Below are 15360 nucleotides of genomic sequence, written 5' to 3' on the forward strand. Positions count from 1 at the left end.
ACACGCCCGCAAGCGAACAAGCCCGAGCAAGCCGGCCTCAAGCCACTCTCCAGCCGCTAGCGCAGCACCACCGGGAAGGAGGGGAAAGAGGCTGCGTCCTGCCGAAGCCCACGCGAGGCCGGGTACCGCGCGACCCCGACCTCTGAAGCACCGCGCTGTTCCCGAGGCAACAGGCATGGCGCCTGCGCAGCTCGCGTCCCCCGCGCCTCGGGGCCAGACCGCGCAGGCCCCGCCCCCGGCGCGGGGCGGTTCCGCGAGCGGAAGCGCTCGGAACGGAAGCGGAAGTGCGCAGGCGCCTGCGGCTCGGCTGAGGGCGGTGCGGGCGAGTCTCTGGCTGTGCTGGTGCATCTCTAGGTAGGGCCGGGCCTGCCGGGCCAGCGCCGTCCGGGGCCGTTCTCGGCCTGCCGGGCTGGGCTCGGCTTGCTGCGCTCGCGGTTCTGCGCCGTCGCGGCAGCCCCGGCCGTGAGCCCCGTCGCGGGTCCCTGGGCCCGGGTCCGAGCCCTCCGCCCCCTCCGGGTACCTGGGACACTCGCCGCCCACCGCCTTTCCCCTCCTGGCCCTCTCCGTCCTGTCACCTCACTCCCTGGCCGCCCGACCCCACAGCTGTGCCCCTTGCTTTCTCCTCTTTGGCGTCGTCCTGACCCTCCCCGCCAGAGATGCGTGCCAGTTCCGGGGCCACTCTTCTCGGCTGCCCGGCCACTCAGCTGGTGTGATCGTCCCCGAAGAGGCGTCCTCTGACCTCTGCGCTCGCGTCTCAAAACTTGGGTGCTTTTCCGCCCAGCCGTCTCTGGGCTGTCCTGAACTGAGGCTCCAGAGCCCTTGCAGAAAGAAAGGAAAATACGGGGTTCGCTGTCGACAAGGAACTTAGACAAGGGCAGGGGGGACGGAGAGGCCAGGGAGGGGCCGGGAAGCTTCTGCGCAGGACGGGGCAATTGAGCAGAATTTTAGAGAAGTAGGAGTTGGGAGGTGAAAGAAGGGCAAGAGGCCATTCATTCCTGCAGAGGAAACAATGTTTGAGGCCATCTGAGGAAGTGGAGAAAAGACACATTGCTTAGGGATGGGAAATGGCTGGAAGCTATAGAGAATTTGGGGCAAGGAGGAGATGTGATCGGGTCTTGTCGTGGAGAGTCGGTCTGGCAGGTATAGGACGATGGTGTGCGGTGAGTCAGTCTGTACTTCATGAGAAGAGGGCTTTTGCAGTCGTGCAGGAAAGAAGTTTTAGAAGTGAAAACCTGAATATGGTAGTGGAGAGAACTTGGAGGGGAGTTTGATAGGAAAGACAGGAGGTGTTGGTATATCTAATGACTTCCAGATTTTTGGCTTGAGCATTTGAGAAGATGAGTCAGAGTGAGAAAAGCTTGGGGAGCAAGTCTGCAGTATCAGGTTCCTGACCGTTCACATCCCAAGTGTGTTGTTTGGTCTGCAGCAGTATTCACAGTTTTCTGTAGTGTCATCCTTTTGTTTTCTCATGGCCTCATGTCTGCGTCTGCTTTTTGACCTGTCTGTTATGGGCTACCCTCTCTGCAAGGGCACAGCCTTCACCCATTCTTGGTGTTCTGATTTCCTCACCACCCCATCTCTTGGTATCCCTAAGCTCTGCTGTAGTGATTTTCCCCTGACCTTGTCATTCCCGTCGTCTCAGAGTGCCACTTGTGCTCCCCTTACTAGTTGTGTTTGTGAAAACCAATAAGAAGACTTTAGCTGTGCCAAGCCCTACTGCTCACCTCTCCATACATACTATTTCTTGACCACTTTACCTCTCACTTCCTTTGTGTCATTTCCAGCGACCTAATCTTCTAGACATATGGAGATCTCTAATCCCTTCTGGGTTGCTGTTTTCGTATTCTGAGGTTCTGCCCCATTTCTGAACCTTAATCTGGGTGTCATTTATGGGGTAGATTTACTGTAAAGCTAATGAAGATCAGGCATCAGGGTCCCTCCCTCTCACGAGCCCCTTCCAAGGCACTGGGAAAGACCTCAGAGGTCTTGTGTTAATAATTTTGTGTTTTTTTTTAAAGAAGGATCCCAAATGTGTAGATTTCAGGCCCTACACAACTTGGATCCCTGTGAAACTGACCATTTATCTCATCCTGCTGTCTTGGTATTTGCACTCTTGTCCTTCAGACCTCCCCCTTCGTGTGTGTGCTCATTATTGAGGCTTGGAGGGAAAATAGGAGCCAGGGGAGCTGACCAAATTCCTGCTGTACCTGACTTCAGTTTGTTCTCGGGGAGGGAGAAGCCAGAGATTGGCATCTCAGTGTATTTGGCAGAACCTTTGCAACAATGTATGTATAGATTTATTTCCTTGCTGGGTTCCCACCTCTTTCAATAAAAGGTTAATGGTACGTGGGAAAGTCCATGTAATTGAGGTCATTAAAACAGATCTTATCTCCATAGAAGCTAGAGCTGTACACTGGTAAATCAGAGGAATTCATTGCACGCTTTCTTTTATTAGTTTGAAAATAAGGCAACCCTAATGCTATCAGTTATTTTTATAAAGCTTTATAACAAGCATAAATAACTTTTTATTTTTTATTCTGTTTTATTTTTTTAAAGATTTTATTTATTTATTTGACAGAGAGAGACAGCAAGAGAGGGAACACAAGCAGGGGCAGCAGGAGAGGGAGACGCAGGCTCCCCGCTGAGCAGAGAGCCCAATGTGGTCTCGATCCCAGGACCCTGGGATCATGACCTGAGCCGAAGGCGAACGCTTAACCAACTGAGCCACCCAGACGCCCCTATAACTTTTTATTTTAATTTGCTTTTAGATGTCTGTTTTTTTGTAAGGTGTTCTTTTGGAAAAATATTCATAGACTAAAAACATGTTATTTAAGGTTTAAGTTATTTATATAAAATAAGATATTTTTAAAGAATTTTGTAGTAGTAGGTTAAAATCTATCAAACTGAGAGGTAAATCATTATTTAAATTTTACTAAAAAGGGAATCAGTGATCTACAAAGAGATTAAATGATTTGTCTTCAGTCAGACAGTAAATCAGAGCCATTGCCAACCAAGAAAAACCAGCTCCTGAGCGTCCTTTTCCTTATAAACAAGTACTACTCAGTAAGTGGGAATCCACTGCTTTTATTATAGAACGTTTACTGTAGTGTGGACTAAATTATCACGCCCCTCAGCATGCCTGTCTAGCTGCAGAGCCCACAGGTGCGTGCGAAGTGCCTTGAGGGCGTGCAACAGGGTACTGTTCCTGTTAGTGCTTTAGCCCAGACGGTAGTAAGTGACTGTGAAGTCACTTACAATGAAACCACTGCCAACCAGGATGAGAGAAAAGTAAGTCTTTTTGAAACAGCGGAGTTTTCTGGATAGTTTAGTTTTGGGTTTTTGCTCATTAAGTACCAAAATCTCCCATCTAGGATGGCAGTCTTTCTAAAATATGTTATTTCCCTGCTTTCTTAATAGAATATGCAGGATGTGGTATAAACTTTCTTTAATGATCTCAAGTAAACATTTTAAACATAATTTGTTATGTTGTGATGTAAATAGTATAGGACTGCTGAGCCATGGACAGCTATTGCTGTTATTTGTTTGGAGTTTTTGTGTCTTTCAGGTTTTAGTTTTCCTGTTCTTTTGCTTTCTCCTGGTCAGCTCTCAGCAGTTCCTACTGCTGTTGGTATCCATGTGCCTGCCTCAGAGGGACTGTGGACTCAGAAGCTTACTGTTAGAACGGAATAGAAAAGAGTCCATAGATGATGAATAAGAGCCGGAAGAAGTCTCTTATGAATGAACTGTTTTAGCTTTAACTCATGAATTTATGCTGGATTCTTATCCTGAATTCTGGATAAACAAAGCATAAATTTTTACAGGCATACATGCATCTTTATCTATGTTCACTGAGTGACACTGGTTTTCATATTATGTGTCATTGCCCTTTAAGGGGTTTTGTAGAGCTTCAGAATTAGGGAAAGGCCCAGTGTTCTGGGTTGCCCCTTCAGTCCTGATGATTCGGGGAGAACCTTCAGGAAAGAGAGCTCTCCGGACTAAGGACATCCACAGCACAATTCTACAGTGAGTGGTTTGGCCTTTCCAGTGCTGGAGCCAGCAGCAACCAGATTACTCAGATGGGGCAGTTAGGTGGGGGTGTGGCCTAGAGAAAGATACACAGGCTTTGGAGGGCTCAAATCTGGGCTTTACTGTTCCTGTGTGTAAGACCTCAGGCAGGTGCCCCAACATAGCACACACTGCTGGCTGCTGCCTGTCACCAGCTCTCTGTCCTTCTCTGCTGGTACAGCATGGCATGCCTTTCATGAGTCTGAACAAACTGATCATGGCCAGGTGGACTGCAGATGACTGCGGTGGGGCTTGTAGAGTAAGTGTACGACACGGTGCGTCAAGCATGTGCACACTGCCAGACTGTCTTTTCTGACAGACCCTGTGCCTTTCACTTCCACTCTCAGGGCCCATTTCTTTGTCAGGGACTTTGTCTGGTTCATTGGTGTGTCCATAGCTGCTAGCACAGGGCCTGGAGCAATTTACTGAGCAGATATGGGAATTTAGAATTCTTGTCGTTGGTAGGTGTGTGGGGGCCAGAAGAGGGTCTCTACCTCCTTTGTCTTTGCAATAGGAGTTAGGATTCTGCCTCCCTTAGGGTTCTTCCAAAATAGGTGTTTGGGTATTGGGCAACCAGGACAAGAAGTATCTACCAGACCCCCTCATTTATCTCCAGTCTTGCCTCTCTCTATCCTTCCTCCACAGTCAGGGCAGTGTTTCAAAGATGTATTTGCTTTAGAGCCTTGACCAATATCTCATTTCTTTTGGGGTGAAGTCCAGATACAGGTGCGTGGCAGACCCCTTTGCTGTCTGGCCCTGTCTGCAGCCTCATCTCCTCACTCTTCTTCCCTTAAATCAGAATTCTAGCCATACTGAGAATTGGTGTTTTGTTTTGTTTTGTTTGCTTTTCTTTGTTTGAGGAACGCATAATATAAATAAAGTTGGAGGTTAAACTACTTAGTAGAACAGGTATTTTAAGCACCATAGAAACATCCATTTACTGATAAAAAAGATATCTTACAGACTTTAAAAAAATCCTCATTCCTTGTGACTCTTGTGCCTCCCATCTGCCTGGCAACTCATCATCTCGCTCTGGCCGCACCTGTCCTTCCTGCCTTTTGTCAGGCTCACTTCCAGTGCCCTTGCTCAGGACAGCCATTGTGGATCCTGGATCTGGGTTGGGTCTCCCTGCTGAGCATCCATCCCCCCCACCCTACCCCCAGCTATAGCTCTGCCCTAGTGATTGTTGTGGGTTGAATATTTTCCTGCTGGAGCGTGAGTTGCTAGAGGGCAAGGCCCCCGTGTTTTGTTCATAGCTAGTGTCTGCTCTAGTGAACGACCTAAAGGTACTTGCTAAAGGAGTAAACCAGATTCATGTTCAAACAGGATCACCTGGTACTGTTGAGGAGGACTGAGAATTAATGAGTGGCAGCTACAAATGACATGCTGTTGAAGAAAAATGACCACCATGTGCTCTTACTTGGACTCAGCAGTTTCATATATAACCTTCGTCCCAAGGAAATGCTCAGCATGCACTCAAAGACTTAGGTACACAGATGTGAGACACACTTCCGGCACTGTGCATCCATTAAAAATCCCACTGCAAGAGAAGTTGGGAAGATACTCATGATAAATTAAGACACACAAGTAGATTACAGAAAAGACAAGAGTACCCAATTTTTATAAAACAATGAATAATAATAAAGACTGGAAATATGTACTCTAAAATTGTTGTAGTCATGATCTTTGGAAGATGAGATTATGAGTAGCTTTTTTTTTTCCTTTGTGCTGTCTCTGAATTTTCTGCAAAAAGCATGGCTACTTTTAAAATAAGAAACAAATTTTTACAAATAAATGCATTCCTGATACTAAAGTAAACTAGCTTGAAAAATCATAAACACAGTAAAACTTCATTGAAATTTACATGGCTTTGTTTTAAATTTTGAGATAATTTAAGAATTTTGACTGATGCTGGGCTGATTTTACTAAACTTTAGGCAACTGATAGTATGTTTTATGAACAAATTTGTAGTATAAATGAAATTGCATCACAGTTTATGAAGTAGGTCTTATAAACCTCTTTTTATTTTTTATTTTTTTTTTCAGAAATTTTTCTTTTTCTTTTTCTTTTTTAATTTTATTTTATTATATTATGTTAATCACCATACAGTACATCCCCAGATTCCGATGTAAAGTTTGATGCTTCATTAGTTGCATATAACACCCAGTGCACCATGCAATACGTGCCCTCCTTACTACCCATCACCAGTCTATCCCATTCCCCCACCCCCTCCCCTCTGAAGTCTTCAGTTTGTTTCTCATAGTCCATAGTCTCTCATGTTTCATTCCCCCTTCTGATTACCCCCCTTTTCTTTATCCCTTTCTTCCCCTACCGATCCTCCTAGTTCTTATGTTCCATAGATGAGAGAAATCATATGATAATTGTCTTTCTCTGCTTGACTTATTTCACTTAGCATTATCTCCTCCAGTGCCGTCCATGTTGCAGCAAATGTTGAGAATTCGTTCTTTCTGATAGCTGAGTAATATTCCATTGTATATATGGACCACAGCTTCTTAATCCAGTCATCTGTTGAAGGGCATCTCGGCTCCTTCCATGATTTGGCTATTGTGGACAATGCAGCTATGAACATTGGGGTGCATATGGCCCTTCTCTTTACTACGTCTGTATCTTTGGGGTAAACACCCAGTAGTGCAATGGCTGGGTCATAGGATAGTTCAATTTTTAACTTTTTAAGGGACCTCCACACTGTTTTCCATAGTGGCTGTACCAACTTGCAGCCACTATAAACCTCTTTTTAGATATGAAAAATGAAGCTTATAGAATAAAGTAACTTGTTCAAGATTTTACTGCTATTAAGTAGAGGTTAGAATTTGAACTCACTAGAGCCTTTCCTTTTATCAACTGTACTGCCTAGTTTCTGTCACTTCTCCCTAGGACACAGCTAAGAGGAGTCATCCTACCGAGCACTGAGTGTCTACATTAGCCATGCACCAGTGACCATGGCCTGTGTTCTGGAGGGTCCTCCAGGACACCCCGAGACTGGGCATCTATACCTGGACACCCAGCGTACATCATAGTAACTCTAGGCTTTCCATTTCTCTTTTGAATAAGCTTCTTAGAGATGCAGTGTTGAGGAAGAATATTCTGACACTTGCTAAAACAGTAAGGAAGACTTGACTTAAGACTGTTGCACGAGGGGAGAGAACTAGGGCTCAGCTTTGAACACAGCAGACACCTGGGCATTTGTAGCCTGCCGGCAGAGGGAGGGGGTCCGTGAGAACCAAGGGCATGAAGCCTTTGATCAGATCTTGACCGTCTGTCCAGGGTAGGGATTTTCTCCAGACAGACTCAGCAGGACTCTTGCTGAAACTGGACTCAGCCAGGATGTATGGGGAAGCCCAAGGTTGAGGCCTAGTTGAAAGGAGGGCCCAGAGGAGCCTGATTGATATCTGGTTCAGTGTCTTGTCAGTAGTTTAATGAGCCCTGGGTGGTGGTCCTCTGAAGCTTGGAGACCAACCCAGGTGGCAGCCACTCTTAGCTTACTCATTCATCTGGTTTGTGCATCCATAAATACTCAGTAAACCTTGAGCTAACACGGTCCCGTATGCTGGTGTGGGGTAAGCATTCATTTCTTGGGAGTTTTTAGTCCCTGGTCTTCCCTTGCTGTGTTAAAGGGGTCCCATACGCTTCTGTTTGTAGGGGAGGTTAGTGGGGAGGCAGGGGAAGAAGAACAGATCTCAAATGCTCCACATCAAGCCACAGGAGGCCCTCCCTGAGGGCGTAGGCCCAGCCAGCATGTTACCAGTGGAAGAAAAATTACCTAACACTTGGAAATGAAGCCAGGGAAAAGGACTGCCTGTTTTTATGTTGTCACTGTCACATGGGCCATTGTTCTACAGAGTCACCCAAGGCTGTTCAGTCTTCCAACCAAATGTAGCTCTCTGACTTTGCTGGTCACTCTTGATTAGAGCCCAGACACTGATGTTACATGTTAATTTGTTGATTTTTACTTTATTTTATTTTTGTCTGATAAAAATAAACCCAAAGGTTTTGATTTCATTGCTCTGTAGGACTTCAGCCTGATTTGTCTCCAACTGAAAATACTTATTTCAGTCAATTACAGCTCTTCAACGCCCTCTGAACAAGCTTCCCATCTTGGGGCCTCCCTCATTAATTTATGTGTGCATGGGTTGTCTTTTAGCTTTTGGAAATTATGCTTTGACACTGTTGGATGCTGGGTGTGCTTTAAGGTGGTCACTACCGTTGCTACTGATTGTCCTGCAAACACTGCTCTCTGCATGGGAAGTATCTATGTGGTCCGTCACCCCCCTCCCCCGCCAGTTTGTGGGCTGCCATGAGTCCATTTGTCGCTGTGTCCAGAGGGACTCTGTCCCCTTCCATCCGTGGCAGACAGGTTGCTATGTCTGTGCTGAGGCACGGCACTATTCAGCATTCTGTTTGTCAGGTGAAAGATTGTGAATAAAGGAGCTTCTGGACTTCTCTTTCCTCATTTTCTGGTAACCCAGGATGTTGGGATTGGTCCAGCTGTACAGAAGGAATGGTTTCTAGGAGTGAGGCCCCTTCCAGTGTGACTCACTCCAGCTCTACTCCTATGCCTGCTGGCCCCTCCTTCATAAGCTTTCCTGCATTGATGCTTTGTTTCCCAAACCAGTTTGTGAATTACTGGAGGGCAGTGACTCCTTACTACTCTTTCTTTGCCTGCAGTCGGAGTCTGTAAACTTGTTGATTCCTGATTTCTCTTTAAGATTTTTTTTTTTTTTTTTTTTTTTTTTTTTTTTTTTTTTTTTTTATTTATTTACTTGACAGAGATAGAGACAGCCAGCGAGAGAGGGACACAAGCAGGGAGAGTGGGAGAGAAAGAAGCAGGCTCACAGCACAGGAGCCTGACGTGGGGCTCGATCCCACAACGCCGGGATCACGCCCTGAGCCGAAGGCAGACGCCTAACCGCGGTGCCACCCAGGCACCCCTCTGATTTCTCTTTATACACCTGCCCTTCAGTGCCTTCATTTAGTCATTCATTCACAAGTACTTACCAGGCCCCTGCCATGCTGGACACAGTGCTGGGTATTGGGGATATGACAGAGTGATGTCATTTGCCCTGAGAAGGCCCAAATTAATGGAAGTGATTCCCAGATTCCATTTTGGGCAGTAAGACTCCTCCCTAATGAGACATCTGTTTTTTTCCTACACAACCTAAATAATGAAAATTGTATATATGTGTACGTATATATGTATATACTTGCAATGATCTTTTAAAACTACCTTTAAAGAATGAAGAAGTTCAGTGGGGTTGACTGTTCAGCGACGCAGAAGTCAGGGGCACTGGCCCCTTCGCACAGCCAAAAACCCACAGATAACTTCTGACCCCTCAAGAGCTTAACTCTAACAGCCTACTGTTGATGAGAAGCCTTGTTGAGAACGTTGATTCACACATTTTGTGTGTTACATGTATTACATACCGTATTCTTACAACAAAGTCAGCAGGAAAAAAGAAAACGTTATTAAGATCATAAGGAACTTATTTTTTAGGCATTTCATTTCACACCACACTAAGTGCATTGAGGGGTGGGTGGCGTGAGCACTGGAAGCTTTGAAGAGCTGCAGTACCGGAAGGCATCATCCAGTGTCACAAGTTCCCAGGTCTTTGCTCATCCAAATTTTTTTTTTGTAAATGCCATAGAAGAGCACATTGTAACGTAACATTCCTGAGGTAATTTGGGATTCAAAATGTGAGAAATTGGCAGTGTGAAAGAGGAAAAACCAGTACATGTTTCATTACAATAGTGAGCTTTTCACTGCTGGGTGGGAAAGGAGGAAAACATTTGAATAAAATCAAAGCAGAGGCTGAGCCTGACTTCTCCCAAAATAAAGAGGAGAGTGTTTTGAGCAACTCAATGTTGTCACTTGCAGTTTTAGTAGAAAAATGCTTGAAACAAAAATCCCTTTTTATCGGTAAGGGAAGGCAGCCAACCCAAATGTGGCAGAGCTGCTGCCCAAATGGGAACCCACGTCTGTGTGGGAGCTGGGACTGAAGGCAGGTTCTATTTTGCTTCAGCTTTATCTTCACGTGTGTCTAGAGCAAGCCAGTGACTAACAAGGACGGCCCACTGGCCACTGGTGGGCTTGGTGGGCGGCTCTCCCCAGGTGCTGGCAGTGGGCTCTGTCAGATGCTTAGCACCTGCTATGGAACCTGTGGAGTCTCATCTCACCATAGAGAAAGAGCCCAAATCTGTAAGATTTGCCTTTGGTCCGTTCCTCATCAGTACACCGTTGCAAGCCTGTTTTTTTCAAAGCTGGGCATAGAATAATGGCCTAGAGTTTGTGCAGTCTAAGCATTGTTTTTTTTTATCCACTCTGACCCACCCTTCTTTGTGCTCTTCCATTCTCTTTCCAAACCTGTGCCAAACTACGGTGTTGGAATATCGTGAGAAAAACTACCCGTCTTCAGAAATACAGTGTAACCTTAGTAAACATAGGATCCATACCCAGAGGCCCAAACTGTAGAACTACCTTATAGTTGAAATAATCATGTTATGAAGTCCAGTTTCTGCTTCAAAAAACTCACCTTGGTAATGTTCCCAAGGTAAATGCTTTGCTGGTGATAGCTCTCCAGTGGTTTGGGGTCTATAGATTGTGTCTTTCATTGTATTTAATAACTTAACGAGCAAGATTTCTCTAAAGTTTAACTTAAGTGTGTGAAATTTATGTCCACTCCATGTTTATATATTTTCAATATTAATGGCTGTTAAACAGATAACTTCAATTTTTTTTAGGGGCCAGTGTCCATTAACAGACAGTAAATTCTTAAAAGATAGTCCTGTGTAAGTGTACCTTTTCTCAGCATAGTAAATTATTTGCGGTTTCTTCATTTGTGAAATGGAGCTTATAGTTTTTTGCCTGTCTGAGTTGTTTTAAAGCCTGGAGATGTTGTGTCTTGAGTGCCCAGTGCTGTCTGGTAGGAAGTGTGTGCACCATGAGGCCAGAATCATCATTCGCGGATGTGTGTCAGCAGCTGATGGCTGCCGCCCTCAGTCCCAAGCCTGGACAGGCTTCGTTGGTTCTGGAGCTGTGTCGTACGGACTTCTGTTTATCAATGGACATGAAGCTCTGATGAGCCTTAAAGAAAACCAAAGTGAAAATCATAGGCTGTCAGAGATGTCATCATGGAATTTTTTCTGACCAATAACATTTAAAGTACCCTGCTTAGGTTTTTTCCAGATTTTGAGTTCTGACTCTTTGAACTACCATGTTTCTGCATTTCAGAGTGGGCAGTTTTCCATTCAGACTCAGTCAGTCACCAATTCAGATCTTACAGAAATTTGGCCTCGTGAATTTTTATGTATTTTTCTTTTTGATACCTTTATTCAGGTATACTTGATATACAGTAAACTGCACTTTTTATGGTGTACAGTTTGACAAGGGTTAGCATGTGTTTGCCTGTCAGACCGTGACCACAATTGACGTAGTGAACACATCCATCATCCCAAAAGTTTCCATTGGGTAAGCCCCTCCCTCCCGCCTGCCCCGCACCAGACCACCGCTGCCTGCTCTGTGGTGCTTCCCATCAGCCCCACTCAGTGAACTAGAACTGCGTACAAATGGGTCCTGTGGTGTGTACACCTGCTTGGTCTTTTTTCATTCAGCAAAATTATTCTGAGAAACATGGATATTGAATGTATTTATATATGATTTAGGTTTTCAAAATTAACTCCTTTCCGAGTTCCTAGATGGGAAATACTACTTCTTTGAAAACTGTTGCCCTGTTTTTAATTTGGTTGAGGAATCCCTTGCATAATAGTCTTCGTACAAATTTTAGCACGTTGCAACACTGTCACCCTCGCAAAGGTGGGCTGCGGAGACTCGCGGTTGGGTAAAGTGCCTCTTAGTCTTCAGTGAAAGCTCTTTAGGCCCCTAACCTGTATGTCATGGTCCATGTCTTGTTAGTGACTAGAGAGTGCATATTAAATGTTGTCTTGTGTTTGCTTTAAAAGGTATTGTATGTCGAGTGGTAATGGCATAATTACTAATTTATTTTCCTTTCCAGATCCTTTCCAGGAGTTGCTATGGGTGTGAGAGGTTTGCAGGGATTTGTGGGCAGTACGTGCCCACATATATGTACAGTAGTGAATTTCAAAGAACTGGCCGAACACCACCGAAACAAGCATCCTGGATGTACTCCTACCATTGTGGTTGATGCCATGTGTTGTCTCAGATACTGGTATACTCCTGAATCTTGGATCTGCGGTGGCCAGTGGCGGGAATACTTTTCTGCTTTGCGGGATTTTGTTAAGACTTTTACAGCTGTTGGCATCAAGTTGATATTCTTCTTTGACGGCATGGTGGAGCAGGATAAAAGAGATGAATGGGTGAAACGAAGACTCAAGAACAATAGGGAGATCTCCAGGATTTTCCATTATATCAAGTCACACAAGGAGCAGCCAGGCAGGAACATGTTCTTCATCCCATCGGGGCTGGCCATCTTTACACGATTTGCTTTGAAGACCCTGGGTCAGGAAACCCTGTGTTCCTTACAGGAGGCTGACTATGAGGTGGCATCTTATGGCCTCCAGCATAACTGTCTTGGGATTCTTGGAGAAGACACTGACTACTTAATTTATGATACTTGTCCTTACTTTTCAATTAGTGATCTCTGCCTGGAGAGTCTCAGTACTGTCATGCTCTGTAGAGAGAAGCTCTGTGAGAGTCTGGATATCAGCCTGGCAGACCTTCCTCTTCTGGCCTGCCTGCTTGGCAATGACATAATCCCAGAGGGCATGTTTGAAAGCTTTCGGTACAAATGCTTATCTTCCTATACCTCTGTAAAGGAGAACTTTGACAAAAAGGGTAACATTATCTTAGCTGTAGCAGACCATATATCTAAAGTTCTTCACTTGCATCAAGGTGAGAAAAAGCTAGAAGAGATGTTACCTTTGGGACCAAACAAAGCTCTTTTTTATAAGGGTGTGGCATCATATCTTTTGCCAGGACAGAAATCTCCGTGGTTTTTCCAAAAACCCAAGAGTTTAATAACTTTGGACAAGCAGGTGTTATCCATGAGTTCAGACCCTGAATCCAAGCAAGGAGTTCCCATGTGTACAGACCCTGAACCCAAGCAAGGAGTTCCCACGTGCACAGACCCTGAACCCAAGCAAGGAGTTCCCACGTGTACAGACCCTGAACTCAAGCAAGGAGTTCCCACGTGCACAGACCCTGAACCCAAGCAAGGAGTTCCCACGTGTACAGACCCTGAACCCAAGCAAGGAGTTCCCACGTGTACAGACCCTGAACCCAAGCAAGGAGTTCCCATTTGTACAGATCCTGAACCCAAGCAAGGAGTTCCCATGTGTACAGACCCTGAACCCAAGCAAGGAGTTCCCATGTGTACAGACCCTGAACCCAAGCAAGGAGTTCCCATGTGTACAGACCCTGAATACAAGCAAGGAATTCCCATTTGTGTAGATCCTGAATCCAAGCAAGAAGTTACCCTCGAATCCAAGCAAGGCGTTCCCAAATGTACACACACTGAAATCAAGCAAAAGTTACCTGTAGGGGCAGATTCCGAATTTAAGCTAGAAGCACCCATGTGTATAGACCCTGCAATTAAACAACAAGACCTCATGCATATGGAACCTGAAGTCAAACAAGAAACCTTGGTTTCAGACCCTGAAATCTTAAAGGTATGTAGATGTGCCCACTCAAATCTAGGTGTCATGATTGAAAATATACCCATTGGTGGATTTGCCAGTGAATATTGACTACTTGTCATAATTAAGGCACTGTGGGGAGCACAGGACAGGAAGTTAGGAAGTGTAGATAGGAAGTATGACATATGCATTGGAAGCTTACATTATAAAGTATGTTTGATACTGGTGCATGCCTGTCATAGAAGAGAGCTCTAGGAATTTGAAGGAGAGTGATCACTGTGGGTGGAATACAGAGAGACATTCCTGAAGGAGTACAAGTGGAACCAGACCTTCATGGGAGCTGAAATTATAACAAATAGGCAAATATCTGTTGCCTTGGGGTGTGAGGCAGAACGGTAGGCTGGAGTACGGGGTCTGAGGGGGGATATGGGGAGAGAGGTTGGAAAACGTGGAGTGTAGCCAGATTGTGAAGATTTTTATGTGCCCCACCAGGAGTTGGCACTTAATTCTGCAAGTGACATAGAGCCCTTGAGGGTTTTTATGGAGGGCTGCTGTTTATTAACCACCTATTACGTGTGAGGTTCTGTACTAGGCTGGCTACACATGTTATCTCTTTCCCACAGCCCTTCTGTTGTTCCTGACAGTGTCCCCATCTTCCATCCAGTTACACAAGTTACAAACCTGGGACTTCTCTCTCCTGTTTTTTATAACCATTCTCTCCCTGTCTTGTTATTTGTACCTATTCAATTAGTCTCACCACCATAGGTATAAGCTGCCTCTTTTCTGGATTACTCAGGAATCTCTAACTGTTCTGTATAGACTTTTGCCCCTTCCAATCCACTTACTGTGCTGCATGCAGAAATAAAGCCCTTTATTTTTGTTGCATAACTCTTTGAAGAGTAGCCTTAAGTAGGCTATGGCCTGCCGTCACCTCACCACTGCCACCTCCAGCTGGTCAGTCCCTGCTCTAACATGGCCCTACAGGGGCTCTTCTGCCTCCTGGGAACCCCCCCTGCCCCTGTGCTGGTCAATGCCCACTAGTCTTTTCGATCACAGTTGGGTGGTCACCCACTCAGAGATGGCCCCTGGCCATCCACCATGTGGCACCTGCTGTGGGTCACCCCTCACTAGAATTTCATGCTCGTGACAGTGCTGTGAGGACAGAGTCTTGTTCGTTTTTCTCACTGCTGAGCCCCTTTCGCCTGTCACATTGTCTCAGAGTAGCTGCTCACTACATCTTGAAGGCAGTAGTCCCTTTCTCTTGCATCTTCAGGGCCTCTCCTTTAGTCACGTCTTCCCTTCTTGTACAACTGCATGGCTTCTCCTGTCTTGAAAAGTCTTACAGCTCTTTCTCTATTGCATCCAATGTAGCAGATAAACTAATTTACTAACATAAAAAATTATAGTAAGAAGTAGGTTGTGAACACATGTTAAGAAAGTTACCGGTGAAAAAGTATTAAGGGGTTAAAATTATCCTACCTGGAAGCATCCTTAAGTGCTTTGTAGAAGGAAAAGAATGTGGGTTAGAAGTTGGAGGAAAGGCAGAATCAGAGCTGCAGGTGGAAGTGTGGTGAGACAGAAGGAAAGAGGTGGGGGGTGGGGGGAGGTGAGGCCAGGTCTCAGCAAAGAACTAGAAGTCACCTGAACAGACTCGTTACTCAAAGTCAG

General features: G+C 45.4%; 1 protein-coding gene across 12 annotated transcripts in view; it reads left to right on the forward strand.

Moving 5' to 3' along the window:
* Nucleotides 1-270: 270 nt before the first annotated feature.
* The window catches only part of FAM120B (family with sequence similarity 120B), a 95020-nt gene continuing 79930 nt past the window's right edge, over nucleotides 271-15360 (forward strand). For 9 of the 12 annotated variants that reach the window (XM_034669501.1, XM_034669500.1, XM_034669505.1 and 6 more), the window contains exons 1-2: nucleotides 280-354; nucleotides 12093-13725. In XM_034669501.1, the coding sequence (XP_034525392.1) occupies nucleotides 12112-13725 (1614 nt within the window). In that variant the 5' untranslated portion in view covers nucleotides 280-354; nucleotides 12093-12111. Of the gene's footprint in view, nucleotides 355-12092; nucleotides 13726-15360 lie in introns of those variants that run through there. The other 3 variants (XM_034669509.1, XM_034669510.1, XM_034669508.1) reach the window with 3 other exon arrangements.

This window comes from Ailuropoda melanoleuca, chromosome 10, assembly GCF_002007445.2.
Source record: "Ailuropoda melanoleuca isolate Jingjing chromosome 10, ASM200744v2, whole genome shotgun sequence".
In the NCBI taxonomy this organism is placed as follows: Eukaryota; Metazoa; Chordata; class Mammalia; order Carnivora; family Ursidae; genus Ailuropoda; species Ailuropoda melanoleuca.